Genomic DNA, 20,118 nt, shown 5'->3' on the forward strand with positions numbered 1-20,118 from the left:
AAAATAATTAAAATTATTGCATGTTTCTCTCGCTATTGCGGCTTAAAATAAAAATGTAATACAAAACCACAAACAATTAACGACGACTGTAGAAAACGAAACCAAAAGTCGAATCCCAGACATTTTAGGAGATTTAGAAACCCTGGACGGACGCATTTTTTTCAGTTCTCGCAAACACACGACAAGAAATAGGAAAATTGTAGGGCGAGAAAATTGTTGGTTGGGTTTAGGGAATCAGTCTGTCAAACAGTCAGTCAACAACGGCCTCTTGTGGGTTAACGTGAGAACAGCAGGTGCGAAGAGAAATCTGACACATGCAAGAGAAATTTGAGATCTCAAAAAGCATACACAGAGGACTCTGCAAAAACTACTAAAAGCGTACCTCCTGGGACTTCAGAAATGTATATAGGGGTACGTTTTCAGAATGAGCCTGGGTTAGGTTAATTGATCACGGATGCAAAAAAAAATTGTAAAAGAATGATAATAGTATAAAATAATGTCACCAAACGTACTTGGATGGCCCGCACAAGCAAAGTCTATGTGTGGGAACCACTGGTGTATAATCAAGCACATAATTCATTTACTAAAATTAATGCCTTTAAGCCTTAAAAAATGTAAGTCAACTAATCTTTTTAAAAACAACAGGTTTACTGACTTATTTTAACTAAAGTCAACTAACTGTTTTTTTTTTTTTGCAGTGCACTTTGTTACTTTCTACCTGCTGTTGCATCTCTGGCATTTGAATATTTTACAAAACAACAAAAAATACTTTGAAAGTGACATAAAAACAGATGAAAAGAAATCAGATTAGAAAATCAAATATAAGCTGAACTCAAACTCGTATTGGCTGTATGAGCAGCAATCCTACTAAGCCATCGCTCTGACTTAATTCCCTTTCAAAACACAGCACCTCTTTGAAATGTGGGCCACCGGATGCTGCTTCAGACATAATAACGTGTGGGTGGCAATAATGTGGACAGTCTGGTTCTGCGGATCTGCTCAAACGCTACAAAACCTTTCAGTGATTTACTACACAAGTCAACAGCTACTTAAACTGATGCGCTCGCTGAACGCCTCTGCCAAGTGGCATATTAAAATCAAATGCATGTTTGGTTTGGATTTTCAATTATGATCTTCATTTGTAACATTGGGAGATTAGAATTAGTGCACACCTGTTATTTCATTATTCCATCATTATGCAGATATAATTGAAATTATAATATTATATTCAGCGTTCAATTTAACTACACTCCTAAATTGATTGAATTAATTATGAAACTCAATGTTATTGGATGGACTGCTTGCGAGTACGTAATGTGATTTATTTTGTGGCAGTGATCTATGAAGGGGAAACTCACAAAAACAAATGAGATCACATTTTATCCTGAACCTAAAAGAAAAAAAGGTACTGCATTTAGGAGTTTCTGTTCTATTTTGTTCTGCTCTTCTCTATTCTGTTCTGTTCTTTTCTATTCTATTCTGTTCTTTTCTGTTCTGCTCTATTCTGTTCTATTCTGCTCTGCTCTATTCTGTTCTGTTCTATTCTATTCTGTTGTGCTCTGCTCTATTCTGTTCTATTCTGCTGTTCTCTATTCTGTTCTGTTCTATTCGATTCTATTCTGCTCTGCTCTGTTCTGTTCTATTCTATTTCATTCTATTCTATTATGTTGTGCTCTGCTCTATTCTGTTCTATTCTGCTCTGCTCTATTCTGTTTTGTTCTATTCTATTCTGCTCTGTTCTGTTCTATTCTGCTCTGCTCTGTTCTATTCTGCTCTATTCTGTTCTTTTCTATTCTTTTCTGTTCTGTTCTGCTCTGTTCTATTCTATTCTGCTCTGCTCTATTCTGTTCTATTCTACTCTGCTCTGTTCTGTTCTATTCTATTCTGTTGTGCTCTGCTCTATTCTGTTCTATTCTATTCTGCTCTATTTTGTTCTGTTCTATTCTGCTCTGTTCTATTCTGCTCTGCTCTGTTCTGTTCTGCTCTTCTGTTCTTTTCTATTCTATTCTTTTCTGTTCTGTTCTGCTCTGCTCTATTCTATTCTGCTCTGCTCTATTCTGTTCTATTCTATTCTACTCTGCTCTGTTCTGTTCTATTCTATTCTATTCTGTTGTGCTCTGCTCTGTTCTATTCTGTTCTATTCTATTCTGCTCTATTCTGTTCTATTCTATTCTACTCTGCTCTGTTCTGTTCTATTCTATTCTGTTGTGCTCTGCTCTATTCTGTTCTATTCTGCTCTGTTCTGTTCTATTCTATTCTACTCTGCTCTATTCTGTTCTATTCTGCTCTGTTCTGTTCTATTCTACTCTGCTCTATTCTGTTCAATTCTATTCTGCTCTGCTCTATTCTGTTCTGTTCTATTCTATTCTACTCTGCTCTGTTCTATTCTATTCTATTCTGTTGTGCTCTGCTCTATTCTGTTCTATTCTACTCTGCTCTATTCTGTTCTATTCTATTTTACTCTGCTCTGTTCTGTTCTATTCTATTCTGTTGTGCTCTGCTCTATTCTGTTCTATTCTACTCTGCTCTGTTCTGTTCTATTCTATTTTATTCTAATCTGCTCTGTTCTATTCTATTCTATTCTGTAGTGCTCTGCTCTATTCTGTTCTATTCTATTCTGCTCTGATCTATTCTGCTCTGTTCTATTCTACTCTGCTCTGTTCTGTTCTATTCTATTCTGTTGTGCTCTGCTATATTCTGTTCTATTCTGCTCTGTTCTGTTCTATTCTACTCTGCTCTATTCTGTTCTATTCTATTCTACTCTGCTTTGTTCTGTTCTGTTCTATTCTATTCTACACTGAAAAAAGTGTTGCATGCAGAACTGTTGCAAACAATTTATTTGTGTTGATTTTAAACAAACAAATTAAGCTTAATAATGTTCAACTTAATTTGTTTGTTTAAATTTAACACAAATAAATTGTTTACAACCACTTAACGTAAAAAAAATTGAGTAAATCCAAGGTACCATCTCAGAATATTTTTTTTCAGTGTATTATGTTGTGCTCTGCTCTATTCTGTTCTGCTCTGCTCTGTTCTATGATATTATATTCTGTTGTATTCTATTTTGTTCTGTTCTATTCTGTTCTGGTATATTCTGTTGTATTCTATTCTGTTTTATTCTAATCTATTATGTTCTGTTCTATTCTATTCTGTTTTTTTCTATCTTATTCTGTTCTTTTTTATTTTATTCTATCTGTTCTGTTTTATTTTATTTTGTTCTATTGGATTCTGTTTTATTCTAATCTATTCTGTTTTGTTCTATTCTGTTCTATTCTTTTCTACTCTGTTCTGTTCTATTTTGTTCTGTTTTATTCAATTCTGTTCTATTTGATTCTGTTTTATTCTAATCTATTCTGTTTTGTTCTGTTCTATTCTGTTCTTTTCCATTCTGTTATGTTATATTCTGTTGTTTTATTCTATTCTGTTCTGTTTGAGTCTGCTTTATTCTAATCTATTCTGTTCTATTCCGTTCTGTTCTACTCTAGTCTATTCTGTTTCCGTGTGTTCGCTTCTATTCTGTTCTGTTTTCTTCTTTTCTGTCCAGTTCTATTCTCTTCTTTTCTGTTCTATTGTATTTTGGTCTGTTCTGTTCTTTTCTGTTCTATTACATCATATTATAGGATATTATCATATTATATTGAGGTGTATGTTAGAATTTAGAACATTATTTAATAGGATGCTACATTTTTTGCTCTTTTTGAACATTTTAAAAATACAAAAGGCATCTTAAATATATTTTTAAAAATATCTATTTGTTTTTATTTAATATACATTCTTCCTCATATTTCACCCCAACATTTAAAAATATAAGTTATGTTTATATTTTTATTTATATCATATAATTAAAATATTTATTTAAATTGAGGTGTCATTTTTGAAAATTTTCAAACCTTTGTCATATTTAACCCCAAAAATAAAATGTATAAGATATAAGTTATGTTTTATATTATATTATTTATATTTTAATTCTAGTATGTTCTAACTCTCATTATTGCTATAATATTGATCAAAACATTTTTAAAAATCAGAAAAGGCATAAAGTGCAGTGTTGAAAATGGCCAAATTTTACACCCTAAACATTCATTCATAAATTTTTCCTTCCGCTAAGTCCCTTATTAATCAAGGGGTTGCCACAGTGGAATGAACCGCCAACTATTTCAGCATATGCTTTACGCAGCAGATGCCCTTCCAGCCACAACTCAGTACTGTAAAATACACCAAAATTAAAAGACAAAATTATCAAATAATGTTATTATAATATTATAACAAAGTAATATTATAATATTTTGTATAGAAATTACTGGGAATGGGAATTGGGACATGAGAATAATGAGATATATTCACACCCATAATGATTATTAACGATGAGATGAAAGTTGTGAACATGATTCTCATGTCCAGACTGTAGTAAAGGACATGACAGCAGGTAAATCTGAGCATTTGTGCGCAACCATCTGTTCTTGCTGTCGCGCGTCACTGTATGGCTGTGCTTTCTGATCACATATGCCAACACAAACAGTGCACACCAAATGCACCTGCACTACACTATCAGAGGTCAAGAAAGAGATCCGTCAGTGCTGTGCTCATGAATATATATATATATATATATATATATATATATATATATATATATATATATATATATATTCATTCATCATTTTCTTGTCGGCTTAGTCCCTTTATTAATCCGGGGTCGCCACAGCGGAATGAATCGCCAATCCAGCAAGTTTTTACGCAGCGGATGCTAAATACAAAAAAAAAACAATATATATATATATATATATATATATATATATATATATATATATATATATATATGCAGTTGAAGTAAAAAATATTCCTCCTGTAATTCATTTTTTCTTTCTCTTTCTCAATTATTTCCCAAATGATGTTTAATAGAGCAAGCAATTTTTTACAGTAATTCCAATACAATTTTGCTCTTCTGGAGAAAGTCATATTTGTTTTTATTTCAGCTAGAATAAAAGCAGGTTTTTTTTTTTTTTAGACTTTTTTTTTTTTAATTATTAGCCCCTTTAAGCAATATATATATATATTGATTGTCTACAGAACAAACTATCGTGACTTGCCTAATAATATTAATATAATATTACAATTAATATAACAACTTCATTAATCCCAGCAGGGGCAATTCAATTACGGTAGTAGCATTTCATGATACAACAAAGACATAAAGAGACAAATTACTTACAAACAATTTAAAAAAATAAAAAATATTAAAATCCAGCATGCTTCCTAATAACTTTTTAAATAATACTACAAAAAAAAAAACATAGGAAGGACCCATATTGTCACCTTGGAATTATAAGGTTCTAGCTGTGTTCTGAATGATTTTGAGATATTGATCTTCAAAGTTTGGGCCTTATCATACACCCGGTGCAATGCGGCGAAAGGCGTGACACAATTGTTGTTTGTTAGTTTCAGCTCAGCGCAGTAGTCGTTTTGACGTTTTGCACCACGCTGTTTAAATAGCAAATGCATTTGCGCACATGCGCCCATGGCGTTCTGGTCTAAAAAAGGAGGCGCATTGCTGGCGCGTTGCTATTTTGAGGAACTATAATAGACTGCACAATAGACCAGATCAAAGCTGGTCTAAAGTCCAGCGCAGAGCGCGTTAGATGTGTGCCTCGCTTACACATTGCTTTACACACAGGATGTACAGCAATACACAAATATCTCTACAAATGAAAAATAATTAAAGGATTAAAATATTTCAAAAATGATTGTTTTCTAGCCTACATAAATATAAAAACCATCACCTTCATGCCTTCTTCATGTCAGGGGGCTTTTTTAGTTTATTCATGACAATTTGCTTTTGTATAATGTTATTATTATTAATAGTTTATAAGTAAATAAGAGATTCAGGATGATCATTTGATGAGTCAGAATATGCGAAAGGGGAACTTTCATGATCTGATTGGACAGGCTGTTGTCTTCATGCGATAGATTTCTCACACTGGCTCACTTTGTCCTCTTTCCCACTTGGGATAAAACAACGACAGATTGCTTTCTCACCTGTGCATGAAGAATCGAACAGCACTTGAGCGGCCATCGATTCGAGATCACACACTCACACGGGCCACTGTCAATCCTCTGCCGCACACTTATCACACTGACATTTCATAAATAATTGAACTGGTGCAATGGAAACAGACGTGCAATCTCAACGATAAAAAATGGTTTTGTGACATTTTCAAAAGCGCATAACATTTGATAAAGCGACGCCACTCCAGATAGACTCTTATGATATGACTTTATATTTGAATGAGCTTCGATTGAATACAGTGATATCGAGGAGAAAGAAAATACTGCTGCACAAACTGTGTGATTTATTATTTTTACATTGTCTGAAGAAAAGTGAGTCATGATTGGTCATGAGAAACTCACTGAGGTGTTTTGCTACAGTAGTTTGTTGCTGATTTGCTCAATTTTCTAGATATTGCCTCTTGAATGCCATACAGTCCATAGAAAAGCTGATAGAAACTGACAGAATATTAGTTTGAGGATGAGTAATAACACGTACAGTTGAAGGCACAATTATTAGCCCTCCAGTGAAATGATCATTCCACTTAGTCCCTTATTTATCAGGGGTCACCACAGCGGAATGAACTGCCAGCTTCTCCAGCAGTGGAAAACAGTCATACACTCTAACATTCAGACACACAGTCATACACTACAACCAATTTTAGTTTATCCAATTCACCTATGGCACGTGTCTTTGGACTGTGAGGGAAACCGGAGCACCTGAAGGAAACCCACGCCAACATGGGGAGAACATGCAAACTCCACACAGAAATGGCAACTGGCCCAGCCAGGACTCGAATTTTTCAACAAAGTTATTAATAACAGATATATAATTTTATTTTTGACAAATTTTTTTGCAACAAATTCCACTTAAATTGCAATTTAACTAGGTTAATTAGGTTAGCAAGTAGGGTTAATTAGGCAGGTTATTTTACAATAGTGGTTTGTTTTGTAGCCAATCGGAAAAATAATTTAATTTAAATATTCTAATCTGTTTTGTTTTTAAATTGAAAAGTATTGCAATGTGCAACAAAATAATATATTTAAGGCTACAAAATGTAATGCTTTTTTATTTGTTTTATTTTTTTTTTTTTATTATGCATTTTTACGTAATGCCAAAAATCATTTGTTTCAAGTAAAGATCTCATTTCAGAAAGACTTTGTCTAAATACACCTACTGTACTAAACACATCAAAACCTAATTTTCGTTTAATGTAAACCAATGTATATATATATATATATATATATATATATATATATATATATATATATATATATATATATATATATATATATATATATATATATATATATATATATATTGGTAAGAACTTAATTTTGACAACTTTAAAGGTGATTTTCTTAACATTTCAACTTTTTTGCACCCTCACTCCACATTTTTAAAAAGTTGAATCTCAGCCAAATAATGTCCAATCCCAACAAACCATATGTCAATGAAATTTTATTTACTCTTTAGATGAAGTACAAAAAAATGGATCTTTATTATTGGTTTTGTGGTCCAGGGTCACATTTATAGAAGGGCTTCAAGTAAAGTAGGTATTTTTTTTAATCTCCAAGATATTCTCTAAATGAAACAAAAATCTGTCTTGTTCATTTTGTATACAATACAACTGACTCTTTAAGGGAGTGGGAGATGAGTCTTTGATTGGTTTAGTGCACATTATGCTCAAAACACGCCCATAACTCATTAAAAGAATAACCACAACCTTGTTAGACTGGGGCGCAGCGGATTTCCGTCTTTAAAATAGCTAAAGTGGATTCAGACATATGCTTAATGCTTTTGCCCCTTGCGCTTTAAACTTTGCGCCTAGATCGTTAAAATAGAGCCCTATGTCTAAGGTATTTACTAACATACTTAACCACGCCCCTCCAACAGTCAGTTATGACAACAAACAAAAAGGATGAGGAGGAGGAATCTGTTAGGTTGTTATATCTCTCCTGAAACAATTTTCCAAATCTTTCTGAATGAGACACCTACTGTCCATTCAGCTTGCAGTAGAAAAAACAAGCCACGCCCACTGGTTTCTCATTTAATATTCTATTTTTCTAGGAACAGCATCACTATACGAAAAAAAAATGAATGCAGCTTCCAGTTCATGTGGACTTTAAATATAAATATCACCATTATTGGTTTCTTTTTTTAATCCAAACAAATACCACCATGCTGATAATCAGTATCACCATTTAATCTCACATGCTCTGTCTCACACACACTTACACACACACACTGTACATGTCTGTGGACCAGTATCAATCATCCTGACCTCCTTCTATCTTCTCTTCTGTCCTTGATTCACTACGCTCTTATGCAACAGCCAATGTGCGCCTGCCGCCATATGACATCTTGCGTGCATGTGTTTGTTTGCGAGTTATTTCGAGCAGTGGCATCAATGCAGGACCTGTCAGTGTAGGAGGGTTAATAAGCCTCGAGACTTCAGAGCGTGCGCTTTTCTTTGCCACAGATTTGAGCATGGGGGGAGAGCGAGACATGTTGTGCTTTGGGATTCTTGGTGCACTCGGCATCAAACAGTGCTAACAGCAAACAGGATCTGAAAGATGAAGTCTGAATGCGCCAAGACAAGCACTGGGTCTGAGGCTCCGGGCCCTGCGTGTGAGCGTGGCTAGGGAGCCGAGTGTGTTATATAGGTGTTGAACCCCCATGTGCGGCTGTTAGATTAAATCTGAACACAGAATGAGGAGAAAAGCAGCGGGTGGAGAATGGAGTCTGAGCAGAGGAAATTTGAATTGCTGGAAAATAAATATGGTGGGATTTTTTCTGATTGATCATACTAATGCAAAATAGTTGTTTTAATTTTATTTATTTAACAGATTTTTGAGGTCTGATGCACAAGCAAGTGGATTCCATTTGTCTTTTCCAGCTATTCAAATTAAGCAGAGGAAATTTGAATTGCTGCATAAGAATAATGGTTGAGTTCTTTCGGATTTATCATACTGCATTTGTTTGTGCTTCATACCTCAAAAGTGTGTTAAAATAAATAAGAAGAGGCAATTTGAATTGCTGGAAAGGAATTATGGCGAATTCTTTTCGATTGATTATACTGATTAGGGGTGTCAAAATCAACTGTTTCTTTGATGCACTGCGATGTAGATGTGAACAATGTGGTATCGTTTCAGTAATAATCATAACCTGTTATTATGAACTGACGTCCTTTATCACGTGTGTTATAGACCGCAAGTAATTAAAACACTTAAACTATAAAGCATTTTATATACAACAGTTCTTTTTTTGTTTGCAAAGTTCATTTTTATTTCACAACTTAATTTTCCCTATGCAACTCTTTATTTTAGTTAGCGAAATTAATTTTATATTGTATATTTAAATTAATTTTAACTGCATTTTTTTGTTTGTTTTTGTTTTTTGAGATTTGCATTTATTTATTTATTTTTGCTTTTATCTTTGCAAAGCTTTCTTTTATTTTGCATGTATATATGGCCCTAGATTGACTCCATAGATGCCTGTATATTTCTTAATGTTTATTTTATTATCATTTATTTGAAGTACATCAACTGAATTAAATAAGAAATATTTCTAGATTAAATAGAAACTTCATTTTTTAGATTTCATTATTTAATTTAACATTAATATCAAGTAACGGCACTCTTCTGCATTGTGTTGTGCCAATAGTTTGGACATCATGTTTGAGTCTGATATACATACAGTGAGCAGGAGAAAAGCTGGTTGTAAACTGAGTCTAGCCGAGGAAATTTGAATTGTTGGAAAAGAATTATGGCAAATTCTTTCTAATTGATTATACTGATTAGGGATGTCAAAATTAACTGTTTCTTTGATGCACTGCGATGTAGGATTTTACAACTTGGTATCGATTCAGTAATAATCATAACCTGTTATTATGAACTGACATCCTTTATCACGTGTGTTATATGGTGGTAGCTTAATATGGTGAGGGAGGAGACCAATAGTAATTAAAACGCTAAAACTAATGCATTTTATATACAACAGTTCTTTTTTTGTTTGCAAAGTTAATTTTATATTTAAATTAATTTTAACTGCGTTTTTTTTTTTGAGATTTGCATTTATTTATTTATACATATTTGCTTTTATCTTTGCAAAACTTTCTTTTATTTTGCATGTATATATGGCCCTAGATTGACTCCATAGATGCCTGTATATTTCTTAATGTTTATTTTATTATCATTTATTTGTAGTACATCAACTGAATTAAATAGGAAATATATTTATCATTTTTTGATTAATCATTTTTTAGTTTTCTTTATTTAATTTAACATTAATATCAAGTAACGGCACTCTTCTGCATTGTGTAGTGCCAATAGTTTAGACTTCATGTTTGAGTCTGATATACATACAGTGAGCAGGAGAAAAGCAGCAGGTCGAGAATTGATTCCAGCCGAGGAAATTTGAATTGCTGGAAAAGAAGTATGGCGGGATTCTTTCTGATTGATTTTAATTTTATTTTTAAACAGATTTTTAAAGGTCTGAAACACACAAGTGCAGGATGATCAATCTGAAATGATTCAACCATTTTTTTCCCAGCAATTCAAATTAAGTTAACCACACTCTCTCAGAAATAAAGGTATGTAAGCTGTCACTGGGATGGTACCTTTTCAAAAAGTGCACATTTGTACTTAACGGGTCCATACTGGTACCTCATAAGTATATATTAGTACCTAAAAATTTTTAGAGAAATGTATTTGTGCTTTTTATGTACCCTTGAGGTATTAATATGGACCTTGTAGGTACAAATTTGCACCTTTTGATAAGGTAAAACCCCAATGACAGCTTGCATACCTTTATTTCTGAGAGTGAACTAATGCAAAATAGGTCTTTTTTATTTGATGTTTTTAACAGTTTTTGAGGTCTGAAGCACAAACAAGTGCAGTATGTTCAATTATAAAGTATATATTTGAGTCTAGTATATATAATGAAAGAACAAAGATGAGAACACAGCTGTCCTGTTTAAAAGTGAATTGTAATCAGTGACTTATTATTTAAAAGATCTGTTAGCCTACAGTCGCAGAGCTTTACTTTCACATATCTGCTTCAGAGGAAACATCATGTTTTTCTATTGAAGTCTCACCAATGAGCCTGAGCCTACCACAAAATATCAGATCTGCTGCAGGTCTTTGAGACGTGAATAAAACACAACCTAAAGACCTGAACATTCAGCACTTCTCTTCAGAAACAGACTGACAAAGACATCATTAACTCCCCTCGTTCTTCTGACTAATGGATCTGTCCGAAATGCATTAATATCATGAGGGAGTTCATTCTTTATTTTTTCAGCCAGATAATTTTGCTTCTGTATTTGCGGTCAGAAATGTCCCGGGGGTTTGAGCAGTGAGTAATGGGTGTTATTACGAAATCACAGGCGAGTTCATTTATTACTGCAATTTGTTCAGCCCTTTTCTCCTTCTTCTGCAGACAATCTTGAAGTCTGTCTTCATGTTAAACAGTTGCAAACGGCCTCTAAATACTACACCAAAGCTCCATGTCAAAAACCAAACGGCGATTCGCACAGCAGACATGCACGTTCAGTCATCACAGATTCAGCAATAGGTGTTAAACTAAAGCACTCGCGACGTGTTCGTTTGTGTCCCAGCAATTAGCATATTCATTAGTTCCATTTGCATTGATTAAGGTGATTTATGCAAGAATGTATCAGCATAAAATGGAGATGTGAAAGGATGATTAGTTTAACGACAAACCAAAACTCACAAACGCAATACGATTTGATGCACATTTTTAATTACTATGCATTAGGGCTGCGCAATATTTAAAGGCTCTTTATTTTTCTGTGATAAATATTGCGATATGCATACAGTTTCACAAGATAGTTTGAAAAGGTCTATATGACGGTTTTCTGGGCAGTCTAACTGTATTCAGCTACAGCTTTTAGCTACAGGTACCTTTTCTTTCTTTGTCTTTGTCTCGTTTTCTAGTCTAAATATCTAGAAAAAGTTTTGTTTTCACCTTTAGAAGAAAGAAGTCAAAATTAAGAGTTTTTCCTTAAAACAAGCTAAATTATCTACTGGTAGAATAGAAAATAATCATGTTTTTACATTGAAATGTAGATAATTGGACTAGAAACAAGACAAATATTAAATAAATTAAAAAAATAAATACAGTAATTAAATACAATTCTGTTGCTCCTGGTTAATTTTAATTGCAATATACATTTAACGGCCATTTTATTAGGTACACCTTATTAGTATTGAGTTGGACCTTCTTTTGCCTTCATAACTGCCTTAATCCTTCGTGGCGTAGATTCAACAAGGTACTGGAAATATTCCTCAGAGATTTTGGTGCATATTGACATGATAGCATCATGCAGTTGCTGCAGATTTGTCAGCTGCACATCCATGATGCCAATCTCCCGTTCTACTACATCTCAAAGATGTCTATTGGATTGATATCCGATGACTGTGGAGGCCATTTGAGTATAGTTACTCATTGTCATGTTCAAGAAACCAGTCTGAGATGATTGGTGCTTTATGACATGGTGCGTTATCCTTCTGGAGGTAGCCACATTAGTAGGTACACTGTGGTCATAAAGGGATGGACATGGTCAGCAACAATACTCGGGTAGGCTGTGGCATTGACACAATGCTTAATTAGAACTAATGGGCCCAAAGTGTACAAAGAAGATATCAATCACACTATTACACCACCACCATCAGCCTGAACTGTTGATACAAGGCAGGATGGATCCATTCTTTCATGTTGTTGACTGCAAATTCTGACCCTACCATTCGAATGTCGCAGCAGAAATCGAGACTCATCAGATCAGGCAACGTTTTTCCAATCCTCTATTGTCTAATTTTTGTGAGCCTGTGCGAACTGTAGCCTCAGTTTCCCAAAAGATTTCCCAAAGTGTGGCACCCGGTGTGGTCTTCTGCTGCTGTAGCCCATCTGCCTCAAGGTTGGACATGTTGTGTGTTCAGAGATGCTCTTCTGCAGACCTCAGCTGTAACAAGCGGTTATTTGAGTTGCTGTTGCCTTTCTATCAGCTTGAACCAGTCTGGCCATTCTCCTCTGATCTCTAGCGTCAACAAAGTATTTGCGCCTTGAACTGTCGCTGACTGGATATTTTCTCTTTTTTGGACCATTCTCTGTAAACCCTAGAGATAGTTGTGCCTTCAATACCCAGTAGATCAGCAGTTTCTGAAATACTCAGACCAGCCCGTCAGGTAGCAACAATTATGCCACGTTCAAAGTCACTTAAATAAGATTTCTTCTCCATTCTGTTGCTCGGTTTGAACTGCAGCAGATTGTCTTGACCATGCCTAAATGCATTGAGTTGCTGCCATGTGATTGGCTGATTAGAAATTTGCGTTAACGAGCAGTTGGACAGGTATAACTAATAAAGTGCCCGGCAAATGTAGTCAACATTGCATATCTTGCAATGCTGAAACTGATGTATGCTATTATCAATGCTGAAACGATAAAAAGATTGTGCAGCCTTAACATCCATGAGATGTTTATCATAGATGCATATGTGCATGATACTTTGAGCTAAACCTGAAAGGGCTATGATGATGCATTGTGTGTGTGTGTGTGTTGTACACGTTAAACAAAGATGATCACTAGCTAGGCAGAATCTTTTCTTCTCAATACTAGTCTCTCTCCTGCAGAGTAGTCTGTAATCAGGCCAAGGGTAAAGAGAGTGTGTGTGTGAGTGTGGGTGGGTGTGTGTGTGGATGTCTCGGATAGACGTAGCGGTGTAAGAGGTTTTTTGGGTGAGTGGACAGTGAAAAAAAGGAAACGAGGCTGATCAGGAAAGGAGGAGAGCACACCGGGACGGAGAAGAAGAGATTTATTGCATGCCTAGACTAAAAGCACTTGGGAAATTATGCAAAATTGCTGCTTAAAAACACTCAGCAAGTAGCACGCCGGAGAAGTCTGAATATTTCTAATGAGCGCTAAATGAACGCCATGATGTCTGCTTGATGGATGTGAGACAGACATTAACCTGCAATCAGACTTTGTTTGAAATGAGCAACAGCCGTACCTGGAGGAAAATCACAGCTATATTAGCATTTGAATGTCAACGCTGTGATTAAATGGCTTCATTAATAAAAAAAACGTCTGTCTGATTAGAATGCCGGCTGAAGCAAGCGTTTCGTGCATGCATGTGTTCATCGTAAGGATCGGTTGTTTTAGCCTTTCCAATTACAGATATGGATTTTTATTGCAACTATGTTTTTGTTTCTTGCATATGCAAAATATTGGTTGAGGATGAGCCCAACCTGTGTATCCCAACTACAAATGCATGTGTTTGACCTCATTCTTCAATGCGGAAGTGCGCTCGTTTTTGCGATTGCTTTACAACTTCTCATTCAGTCGCCTATGAGAGAAATGACTAGGAATAATAAACGTCAAAAAACAGTCAAACTACTTGCTCTACAAACAAGTGTGTTCATGATTATACAGACAAAGTAGAATCAAATAATAAGAAAACATCAGTTTGCAACATCAAGCAGCAAAGCGAGCTGTTTCTAACAAATGAATGCAAGTGAATAAGACAGGAAGTCTCCTGCCAAATAGATTCAAATGGCTGCGCCCGCTCGTATGCAGAGGATAAGGTGAATATAGTTGATGCTTGCAGAAACTTCTTGGTCCAATCAAATGCTGCAATACTGATCTCAATTTGTCTCAAAACCATAGGATGTTATCTAGGGTATCAAAGTCAAAGACATACAAGTTGTCAGTAAGAAGATATTTGTAGCATAAACAGTACACCTCATTTTGAAAGTTAATAATTTTATCCATTTCTAAGTGAATACAGACCATATATTTTGGTGCAATTAAATAAAACTTTTTATATAACTCAGTTATATTCATTAAAATAAGAGTTTGGTCACTTTGCGTCTCTAGGAATAAAAAAATTTACACATTTAAATTAAGAATGAGGTGTTGCAAATAATATTTTAAACAACATTTGATATTTTTTATGGTTCTCTTGATTTTTTTTTCTATTAAAATTTTGACGTATTCATTTCATTTAACATATTCATTCATTTGTGTGCACTGTGATCTTATTTGATTTGTTCTGGTTTTAGCTTTGGTATTTAGTAATGTTGATGCATAAATATCTTATTGTATAGCTTCCTATAGAAAGTATTCATTTAAATGAGACCTGTAAGGCGTGCACTCGTTTATTCTGGCCACTGTGGCTACAGTTAAAGCCAGAATTATTAGCCCCCCTGAACAGTAAGCCCTCTGCTTATTTTTTCCCTAATTTTTTATTAACGGAGGGAAGATTTGTTCAACACATTTCTAAACATAACAGTTTTATTAAACCATCTCTAATAACTCATTTATTTTATCTTTGCCATGATGACAGTAAATAATATTTGACCTGATATTTTTCAAGACACTTCTATACAGCTTAAAGGGAGATTTAAAGGCATAACTAGGTTAATTAGGTTAACTAGGCAGGTTAGGGTAATTAGGCAAGTTATTCAATAATGATGGTTTGTTCTGTAGACTGTTAAAAAAGATTACAGCTTAAAGGGGCTAATAATTTAGACCTTAAAATGGTTTTAAAAAATTAAAACTGCTTTTATTCTAGCCGAAATAAAATATTTAAGACTCTCTCCGGAAAAAAAAAAGATTATCAGACACTCTTGCTCTGTTAAAAAAAGAAAAAAAATCAAAGGGGGGCTGATAATTTTGACTTCAACTGTATTTGCTAACCACAAAATCATTGATACATTATATGACTTTATTTGTTTTGCTCAACAGATTACATTTTGAAAGCAAGAGCGTTATTGTCCACGCAGTAAAAGTCAGTGAGCACCAGTGTTGTTTTGGACCACATTTAAACCATCTTCAAAAATATTAGACAGGTTCAAAACGACATGAAAATAAGAAAATGAGGGCAGTATTAGCATTTTTGTGTGAATTGTTAAGAATATTTATAAAAAAAAATTCAAATCGGTCTCTAGTTCATATACAAGTGTTTTCATATGTTTTACTTCTCATGGCTGTGCTTAGGGGGTCAATCTTCATTCATTTTCTTTTCAGCTTAGTCCCTTTACTAATCTGGGGTCATCACAGCAGAATGAACCGCCAACTTTTCTAGCATATGTTTAACGCAGGAAAACATCTACACACACACACACACACTACATACATTATTCAATTCACCTGAAACACATGTCTTTGGACTGTGGGGGAAACCGGAGCACCCGGAGGAAAACCACGCGAACACGGGGAGAACATGCAAACTCCACACAGAAATGCCAACTGACCCAGCCGAGGCTCAGAACAGCGACCTGCTTGCTGTGAGGCGATCATTCTACCCACTGCGCCACCAAGACGCCCGGGGTGAATCTTAATGCTTTATTTTTTTTTAAAAACACGTTTCTATAAGAATCACTTTTTTCCCTTTTAAATAGTTGCATTCTTCTCAGAGCGGATTGTGAAAATATGCCTTAAAACTGAGAAAGATTTAAAACCAGAACCTTTTGGCATCGAGCCACACTGAAAAAAATTATGAATTGGATTTGCTTAATTTTTTTAAGGCAAGTGATTGCAAACTATTTATATGAGTTCAATTTAAACAAACACTTTAAGTTAAACATTACTAAATTTAATTTGTTTGTTTAAATTCAGCACATATGAATTGTTTGCAAACCTTTAAAAAGTAGAGTAAATGCAATTATTGTTTTTTTTGTGCATGAGCTTGAATCACAAATCAAAACTTTCTAAAGCAGTACCACAAAAACCAAAAACAAATCTCAACCATACCTTCTTGTAAAAAAGCAACCGCGTTGTTCGGACTCATATATAGTTGAAGTCAGAATTATTAGCCCTCCTGTATAGTTTTTCCCCAATTTCTGTTGAACATATAGATTATTTTTTCAACACATTTCTAAACATAATAATTTTAATAGCTAATGTCTAATAACTGATTTGTTTGATCTTTGCCATGATGATAGTACATAACATTTTACTATATTTCACTTCTATACAGCTTAAAGGGACATTTAAAGACTTAACTAGGTTAACTAGGCAGGTTAGAGTAATTAGGCAAATGATTGTATAAGGGTGATTTGCTCTGTAGACTATCAAAAGAAAAATACGGCTTAAGAGGGCTAAAAATATTGCATTTAACCCTGCCCGCTCTACCGCTTGACCATGTTTTTGCTGTTTTAAATAATGATTCTTAAAGTCATTTACAGATTGACTGTTTTAAATAATGGTTTACACACAAAGCATTGTTGTTTTGCAAAAAAAAAAAGGATAATAATCTTACAAACATCCTGTTGCACTACTATACTTGATTTTGGTATTATTTAAAAAAAATTAAAATTTCAAGCAAACATGTTAAACGAGAAGGTGAAATATTTTATGGCGTACTTGAAAAAAAGTGATTTAGTTTTCACAGATGTTTTGATTGTTTGTTTTAATAAATTGGTCTTACATTTTCAGATTTTCACAGGATACTGTATGTATTACTTCTGTTACTTTTACTATAAACCGACATATCAACCATTTGGTAGAGGCTGATATTTTGATATTAATAATTGTTGACAAAGCAATTGCATTGAATGTGTTAACTAGCAACATTAGGATTAATTCAATCCCAAAAAAAGTTAAAGGGTTAACTGGGTTAATTAGGCAATTTTCATTGTATGACAATGGTTTGTTCTTTATACAATCGAAAAATGTGTAAAATTATTGGCTTTAAAATGCATAAAAAAATAAAAAATGCTTTTATTCTAGCCAAAATAAAACCAAAAAAAAACTTCCTCAAGAAGAAAAAATATTGTCGGAAATACTGTGGAAAAAATTCCTTGCTCTGTTAAACATAATTTGGGAAATATTTGAAAATAAAATCGCAGGAGGGCTAATAATTTTGACTTCATTGACTTCAATTTTGATGTCCACTCACCTCCATCGTCCTCATCGAAGGAGTTCATGCAGGGGAAGTAGATGGCCAGGGCCTCGAAGGACGCTGATAAGCTGAGGCGACTCTGGGATCTCTCCATATAAAGGCCCGGCGTTGGTGCCGGCGCCGTGTCCGCCGGCTTGGGCAGGCGCGCCTGGGCATTCTTCACGCGGAGCACAGCACGCGGCGTTTTGGCTAACTTTTGCCGGCCCCTTCGCCAGCCACAGAAAAGAGAGAAAAACAAATGCCAAAGCACCCTCGTAAGTCCCCGTGGACCAGTTTTGGGCTCAACAATCCTTTCACGGTATGATGATGATGATGATGGTGTCCAGAGTTCTTGCAAAGTCCTTATTTTGTTTCTTCTCAAGCTGGATGGAGTCTCATCTCATCTGCTTCAGAAAACATGATCTGTTGCTTTTTTCCCACTGTCTGGCTGATCCCTGATGAATGGATGGACGGATAGCATATAACGCCGTGTGTCTGTTTCTGTGTGTGTGAGAAGGGGATGGGGAAATGGAGAGAGAGGAGGAGAGATGGGAATGAAAGGAAGACAGACGGAGAGAGAGAGAAAGAGACAGAGAGACGGGAAGAGAAACGCTTCTTACTATTCCAGCAGTCTGAGGCTGATTCACTTCATTCAGCGCTGAGCTCTTTGTGGAGACAAAAAGGGGGAGGAGAGATACAGGAGCTGTTGCTGGGATTCAGGATGCTGACCAATCAGAGGCTGGATGTCAAGATGTGGGTGTGGTCACCGTCTACAGGCACAATAGCTGTGAATATCTTTCATCCGTTCACAGACATCGACTGTCTCGCTCGCACACGCTGCCTCTCTCTCTCTCTCTATCTCTCTCTGTGAATTGGGGAAGTGTAAATCTTGAAACCTTTGGAAGATGCTAGATTTCTTGACTTGTTTGAATCTAGTGTTTTTACCTTATTTTTTAAAGGGTAATTTATAAACATTCTCCAGAAAATGCAACAGTTGGTTACTGTATATGTTGAGAAATTTCTATGGAATTCAGTTGTTAATGTAAATCTCAAAATAAATTTAATCAATTCATGATTTTTTTTGTTTTTTTCAGTTTTTTTTTTTTTTTAGTTTTTTTTTGTATTTATTTTTTTTTTTTTTAGTTGGCAGTAATACATTGATTTATTAACAATAAGTAAAATCTATAATAATTTACTGTAAATCTTGTGCACTAATTATATATATATATATATATATATATATATATATATATATATATATATATATATATATATATATATATATATATATATATATATATATATATATATAGGTCCGTTGGCATTTCTGTTTGCAAGTTGTGTGGAGTTTGCTTCCCGTGTTGACGTGGGTCTTCCGGGTGCTAAAGTTTCCCCTACAGTCCAAAGACCATAGTGTGTGTGTGTGTGTGTGTGTGTGTGTGTGTGTGTGTGTGTGTGTGTGTGTGTGTGTGTGTGTGTGTGAAAGAGTGTGTATGGGTGTTTTCCAGTGTTGGGTTGCGGATGGAGGGGCATCCGCTGCATAAAATATGTGTTGGATAAGTTGGCGGTTCATTCTGCTGTGGTGACCCCGATTAATAAAGGGACTAAGCCGATGAATGAATGAATACTAAAGGTGCAGTAAGATGATCTGCCAAAATGCTATGCGTTAGCATAATTTCTTTGAAACACAATCCCTCCCCTGCCATCCAAAGCCACGCCTCCTAAATTCACGAATGCTTGAAGATGACAGTAGACAACCTACTGGATCATGTAAATTGCCGGTTAGAAAACGTTATAGTACTTTATTATACTGCAATTCTGAACGAAAAACTGTATTATATCTATAGCACGTTTTCAGTAGTGTAGCAAGTAAAACTTGCCATAATGTGCAATATTTTATGCATGCAAGGATCGCTGGTCTCACTCTCTCCTGCGCTTTGCCCTAAAGCGACTACTGTGTGCTTAGTGGTTGGCCGGCGAGGTGCTGGAATTACACTCATTTCTAAGCCATACTTACATGTTATTTCAGACCGAATATTCAGAGTAGCATGGTAAACAATATAGGGAGCGCGTCACAGGTCATTTTTCCAAACTGAACCAATGTAAATATAAAGCTAACTTCAGCTCAATAAAGCAGGCAAGGTGGAATAGCGCTATTCACTGATGTTTTGTT

The 20,118-nt window shown here is 34.9% G+C and overlaps 1 protein-coding gene and 1 long non-coding RNA gene across 15 annotated transcripts in view; one reads left to right on the forward strand and one right to left on the reverse strand.

Moving 5' to 3' along the window:
- rims4 (regulating synaptic membrane exocytosis 4) overlaps nt 1-18,633 on the reverse strand; it is a 74,541-nt gene extending 55,908 nt beyond the window's left edge. Inside the window, exon 1 of the mRNA XM_087258087.1 lies at nt 17,964-18,633. Coding sequence (XP_087114213.1) covers nt 17,964-18,060 — 97 coding nt within the window. The 5' untranslated portion in view covers nt 18,061-18,633. The remainder of the gene's footprint in view (nt 1-17,963) is intronic.
- The window catches only part of LOC141386368 (uncharacterized), a 183,896-nt gene that overhangs the window by 103,489 nt on the left and 60,289 nt on the right, over nt 1-20,118 (forward strand). The gene's annotated exons all lie outside the window — the stretch shown is intronic.

This window comes from Danio rerio, chromosome 6 (genome assembly GCF_052040795.2).
Source record: "Danio rerio strain M-AB ecotype USA chromosome 6, GRCz13ab, whole genome shotgun sequence".
Lineage (NCBI taxonomy): Eukaryota > Metazoa > Chordata > Actinopteri > Cypriniformes > Danionidae > Danio > Danio rerio.